Genomic DNA, 6,524 nt, shown 5'->3' with positions numbered 1-6,524 from the left:
TGTTGTACGAGAAAGGCAAAAACTGAGTAAGATGTAGACATTTTAAGCAAATTTGAGCGGTCTGCCTAATTGCATAAAACGAATAATATGATCACTTTGAATGTTAGCTAAATGAATCATGCAACCAATACAAATAAGTTTAACCATCAGGAACTCGCACCGTTGTAAAAAGTTGAACAGATTCATTCACAACAGAGGTGGGATTGTGTGATTGATCCAGGGCCAAGCGAGTCCCAGAGGGTTAATCAAATTTTAATGTTTTGTCTTAAGCACATTTTTGAATAATAACAAGGATTTAAAAAAAAAATGTCCCGCGCTGGCACAAAATATATCTGGTCACATTACATATATGTATTTCGACCTCAACTGTACGACCATTTTCAGTGTATCGTACTTGACACTAAAGTGAGAGTCGATTCAGGAACGAGAAACTGAATATGGCTTCTCAGTTGAGGCTGAAATAGGTAAATTGTTCAAAACAAAAGTATTTCATTTTTATTTCATGCAATTCGACAAGCATATTACTTTTTGAATCATTGGTCAAGTTAATATTTTTTGTCCTTCAGTTTTTGAGTCAGCGTCTAATCCTGTCGTGAGACCCAACTCCTGAAATCAAAACAACGACGTGCCCACAAAACCCACGTGCCGACAACGTTTTGTAGAGCTAGTTCCCAACTTGTATTTTGGGTTACATTAACTTTACAAAGTGGCGGAATTAGATAGTACTAAACTCGATGACAAGATAAAAGTTTTGCTAAACCTGAGTTTAGAAATAATTTTATATGTCAAATCCACTGTCATTTTTTTTCAATATGAAGAAATGAGAAAATAAATTTAAAATTTAATTTATTTACTTATAATCGTTTCTCTATTTGTATCATATGACCTCCTTCTATGCGCAGCATCGCGTCGAGTTTGAACCGAATGTCTTCCTCTCGTATGTTGGTTTTGAACCGAAAGCTCTTCATCAGAAACACAATCATTATCTTCATGCTTATCATCGCATAACGAATTCCTGAAATTGACATAATGTAAAATGAAATTTTTCGATTTAAATAAATCCTACCCAGACAATTCCGAGGTCCCCCACTGAATCCCAAAAATGCAAAGGGGTGTCTTCCAGCTGACCTCTCCGGTGAAAACCGCTCAGGATTGAAGCAGTCTGCATCGGGTCCCCAAAGGTCTTTCCGTCGATGAATGGTGAAGATATTGACAATAAATATGCAGTCCTTGGGCAGCTGCTGTCCGCAAACAGTCATTTCGGCCATATTTTGGCGCATCAATATGGGCGCTACCGGATACAGACGAAGGGTCTCATTCAGAACCATTTCCGTGAGCTTAAGTTCACTCAGCCTCTCCATGGTGATGTTCGGTTCCTTTTCGGGAAATACTTGCATGATTTCTTCGTACACCTTTTGCTGGTAGTGTGCGTCCATTGCCAATTGCAGCAAGGCAAATGCTATTACGTTGGCGGAAGTGTCCGATCCAGCACCAATCATAGTCAGAATATTGTCGATTATTTCCTCGCGTTCGAATTTCCGAATAGTGCTGGTGAACAATTGGTTGACAAAAATTTGTGGCTTTCGAAAGCACTGATTCTCATCAACATCGTTCATTAAACCTTTCGAGTATCGATCGTGAGCGTCCTCGTAGACCTGGAAAGGTATTATTCTGTTCACATATGTTTGACTAAAACCATCTTGTGTAAAAAGGCAGTACCTGCATAGTGTGAGCTGTCAGATATTCTTGCACCGTTCGCATTTCACGACAGTCATCACACCAATGATAAATAAAGTCAAAATGATGATGAACCTTCATTATCCTTCTTGCTGCTATAGAGAACACGCTGAAATAAGAAAAAAGTATTTTCATTACAAAATATTTATATTGCACTAAATGGCGAGTGATGGGTTACAGGTACCTAAAACCTCCTGAAAAATTCTTCCAAAATATCTTCGACCTGAGGTTTTATACGTTGTACAGTGTACAGTTATAGAACTGGAATTAGACAACGACAGAACGTGGACCAAACCACCTATCGAATCAAACCTCTTAGAAATGCATCCCTTACCTTGGCAGTTTATTAACCCATTCAAGATGAAAACATCACAGAAGAATATTGACCATTTGCATTCCATAGGAGCTTCAATAAGTTCCACACTATAATGTATAACTCACCTATGAATTTTAGCACCCAATTCATCAATTCTGTTAAAAACGCTCGAATCGAAACCCAATGTCGTTTCACAAACCATTTCCAATGTGCAAGTGGTAGCATAATCTAAGATGTTGAACGTTTCCCCTGTAACTGCCATCGATTCCAGTCTCTTTATCATATTCATGGATCGGTTGGTGAAAATTGACAAGAAACTGGCTATAATGCTCGTATTAAATGCAGGCGAAAGCGCCTTTCGCTGGCCTTTCCAAATATGTGCTGTTTGAAATTGAACAGATTAGAATTTCGAACTTAAAACTTTTTTTTATGTCTTTGATATATATCTATAGAGATTTGCAACCCTAGGCAGGCTTATCTCATAAAAAAACTTGAAAGTATAAAATGCTGTTCAGATAGCCAAAAAAAACATGTTCCTTGTCCTTAGTACGAATATAGTAGTACATCGAATACATCACACGAAATATTTACTTTTCGACGCGAACACTCCATTTTTCACCTTCATGAAATCGTAGGGGTACGGTTTATCAATACAATCGGTCAAAATTTGTTGGGCCATGTCGGGATCTCCAGTGCAAAATATCGGAATGGGCCCCATGTAGCCCCGAAACAGCTTAGCTTCACGATTGAATTCTCGATGAATGATCTCAAATTTTTGCAGATCGTCTTTTCCTATGAACATGAGCAGATTACCAACTAAAGGATACCACGGTTGTACCACTTCGATGTTCTTCGAGAATCTATTCTTCTGCACTATTGACCAGATAATCGCGAGGCTCAAAATCGCTCCGATAAACAAAATTTCGCACCACATTTTAACAACACTTCTCTGATTCGCTGTTGCGCTTCCAATGTTCTGAGTATTTAAGGCTTATTAAATAGCTATGAGCACGTACGTGAAGAATAGAAAACTAAAGCACTCTTCTCGAGATTTAACTCCTCCCGTGTATACAGTAACCGGCATAATAAAGTGTCCATTTGCCGTTTTTCATAAAAATAGTCAATTTTTATTTGATTTGAGGTTCGATTGAAGAGGTAAGAAAATATGAATCAAACAAATTTGCTGTAGGTGCTTTTGCTCTGTAAGCTGTAATTTGAAATACTTGAAAATCATTCTCAGGCAGGTTCGCATTTCGTAAAGGATGCAGTTAGTTCGCTGGAACCGTACCGGACGGATTTGTTTTACTTTGTGCGATCGATTTTTTTTTGTCAAATTTAGCATAATAAATTTACAAGCAATTGGGATCAAGATCACCAAAGTTTATCATTTTGTATGCTAAACGGCAAGTGGGCACTTTATTATGCCGGACACTGTATGTTGCAATTGGTCAAGCTTAAACAAATTCCACTATTCCCTTATTACTTAATGATTTAAATGGTGTTCGCGTGGCGCGCACATTCCAATCGATTGTGTTTTATTTTACAAATTTTCTCATGATAAACACAATGATTCCCATCTTGTGTGAACTAATTATGCATGCATTTGATTGGAAACATTAACGTAACTGTACCTTTCGGAGCTTGCTTTGTTCTGGCACGCGTCTACAATCTCGGTAGGGTAAAAACCTAATGGTGGAGGAACTAAACACGTCTGATCACTATTTCTTTGCTCAAATCAAATCTGCAATTCATTTCGCTTACTTTAAGTGTCCATTTTCACATCAATTATATTTTCAACGAAGAGTGATCCAATCGCAGCAAATTCCATTATTGTTACAGAAAATGATACAGTCGTCGAACTGAGTCGATTGGTATATAACACTATGGGCCTTCTATAAGAAGTTTGTTTTTGAAGCGAATATGTAGCCTTTACGTATACTTGGTGTACGAGAAAGGCAAAAAGTTACAGATCTGATGAAATTTTCAATGTTTGTTTGCTCAACATTATGGAGCGACGCTTGAATACTTCCAGTAAAACTTGCACGGGTACACTTAGTTGGGCACAAAATGTCTTTCCTCAGTGGTAAATATATAGTATTTAAAATTGCTTTCATCTTTAAATATATTGCGTTTTGTGAAAATATTTTTCACTGGTCAAATCAAATGCTGGTATCTTAATGACAAGCACATAGGGCTTTTAACCTTTTTTATTACGGGGTAGATGAAGTACGAACGAAGGGGTATAAATTTTTTTTTGTTAAAGAGGGGGCATTTACCAAGGCAATTGTCAAAATTCATTTTTTCATGACTTTTAAAAACTTTTCTTCGGATACATAGAACATTTTCTCCCTGTTTCCATAATTCTGTTACTATCGTTTCTCAATTTGCATCATATGACCTCCTTCTATGCGCAACAACACGTCGAATCGAAAGCGAATGTCTTCCTCTCTAATATTGGTTTTGAACCGAAAGCTCTTCATCAGATAAACCATCATTACTTTCATGCTTATCATCGCATAACGAATTCCTGAAATGAGCATGACGCAAAATGAAAGTTTAAGCAATAAACCTCAATTTATACTACCTAGGCAATTCCTAGATCCTCCACTGAATGCCAAAAATGCAAAAGGGTGTCTTCCGGCTGACCGTTCCGGTGAAAACCGTTCAGGATTGAAGCTGTCCGCATCCGGCCCCCACAGATCTTTCCGTCGTTGAATGGTGAAGATGTTGATTGCGAACATGCATCCCTTGGGCAGCTGTTGGCCGCAAAGAGTCATCTCCGCTGAATTCTCGCGCATTACAATTGGCACTACCGGATACAGACGAAGGGTCTCATTCAGAACCATTTCCGTGAGCTTAAGTTCACTCAGCCTCTCCATGGTGATGTTCGGTTCCTTTTCAGGAAATACTTGCATGATTTCTTCGTACACCTTTTGCTGGTAGTGTGCGTCCATTGCCAATTGGAGCAAGGTGAACGCTATTATGTTGGCCGAAGAGTCCGTTCCAGCAGCCACCATGGTCTGAATGTTGTCGATTATTTCCTCTCGTTCGAATTTCCGAATGGTGCTGGTGAATAATTGGTTGACGAAAATTTGTGGCTTTCGAAAGCATTGATTCTCATCGACATCGGTAGTATTATTCATTAAACCTTTGGAGTAGCGATCGTGTGCATCCTCGTAGACCTAAAAAGATATGATTTTAAATTTCGTTATGACTAAAACCATCTTGTGAAAAAAGGCGGAACCTGCATCGCGTGAGCTGTCAGATATTCACGCACAGTTCGCTCTTCACGATAGTCCTCTGACCAACGATAAATACAGTCTAAATGGTGATGAAACTTTAACATTCTCCTTGCTGCAATAGAAAGAACACTAAAGTGGAAAAACAAGTAAATTTCATTTCGACGATCATATTTTTAAAATCTATCAAACGAAGAATGATGGTTTATGTCTGAAACATTATCGCAAATAGAACGTAGGACTTCTAGGTTGAAAATGAAAGAATCCATTTTCGACAGGAGGCCGAACATACTGAACAATCATAGGCCCATCATTGGTCAAAGACGCAAGACACCAAGCGTGAGTGGAGTACTTCCCACGTTATGAAAAATTATTTCTTAAAATTACATCCAAAACAGATTTGCAGCCCTTACAAGTTAAAAGAATTAACCATATGCATTCTTACTCACCGTTGTATTTTACTTCCCAATTCATCAGTTTTGGTAAAAACGGTTGAATCGAAACCCATTGTCGTTTCACAAACCGTTTCCAATGCGCAAGTGGTAGCATAATCGATGATGTTGAACGTTTCCCCCGTTACTGCCATCGATTCCAGTTTTCTTATCATATTCTTAGATCCGTTGGTGAATATTGGCAAGAAACTAGCCAAAACTTTCGTATTGAATGCCGGAAAAAGCGCTTTTCTTTGGCCTTTCCAAATATGTGCTGTTGCAAAATACGTGGATTAGAATTTCGAACACCATACTATAACATGTTATTCAGACTATCGAAGATAGTCAAATAACATGTTTATTGTCCGTAGAATAAATATAGTAGTGCAGATAAAACATCACAAAAAATAATCACATTTTGCAGCGATCACTCCTTTGTCGATCATCAAGAAATCGTAGAAGTACGGTTTATCCATACAGTTTATGTCGGTCAATATTTGTTTGGCCGTGTCAGGATCTCCAGTGCAAAATAATGGTTTGGGCCCTATGTAGTACCGGAACAGTTTAGCACCACTGTTGAAAGCTTGCGAAAGGAGCTGGAATTTTTGTAAATCATCCTTTCCTATGATCATGAGCAGATTACCAACTATCGGATACCACGGTTGCAACACATCGATGCTTTTCGAGAAGCTATTCTTCTGCACTATTGACCAGATAATCGCGAGGCTCAAAATCGCACCGATAACCAAAATTGCGTACCACATTCTAACTGAACGATTCTTCTGTGGTCTGCTGCTGAGC

At 38.4% G+C, this 6,524-nt stretch overlaps 1 protein-coding gene across 1 annotated transcript; it reads right to left on the bottom strand.

Moving 5' to 3' along the window:
- Positions 1-829: 829 nt before the first annotated feature.
- Positions 830-6,524, bottom strand: LOC134222964 (uncharacterized). The gene is made up of 11 exons (XM_062702104.1): positions 6,139-6,524; positions 5,742-5,997; positions 5,298-5,424; positions 4,638-5,235; positions 4,424-4,580; positions 3,429-3,484; positions 2,645-3,043; positions 2,179-2,434; positions 1,720-1,846; positions 1,067-1,655; positions 830-1,015 (listed from the first exon to the last, which is right to left on the bottom strand). Exons 1-11 carry the CDS (start codon positions 6,485-6,487, stop codon positions 855-857), a joined length of 3,075 nt encoding a protein of 1,024 aa, XP_062558088.1. The 5' UTR covers positions 6,488-6,524; the 3' UTR covers positions 830-854.

This window comes from Armigeres subalbatus, chromosome 3 (genome assembly GCF_024139115.2).
Source record: "Armigeres subalbatus isolate Guangzhou_Male chromosome 3, GZ_Asu_2, whole genome shotgun sequence".
NCBI classification, from domain to species: domain Eukaryota; kingdom Metazoa; phylum Arthropoda; class Insecta; order Diptera; family Culicidae; genus Armigeres; species Armigeres subalbatus.
This window is presented reverse-complemented; position numbering and strand designations above follow the sequence as displayed.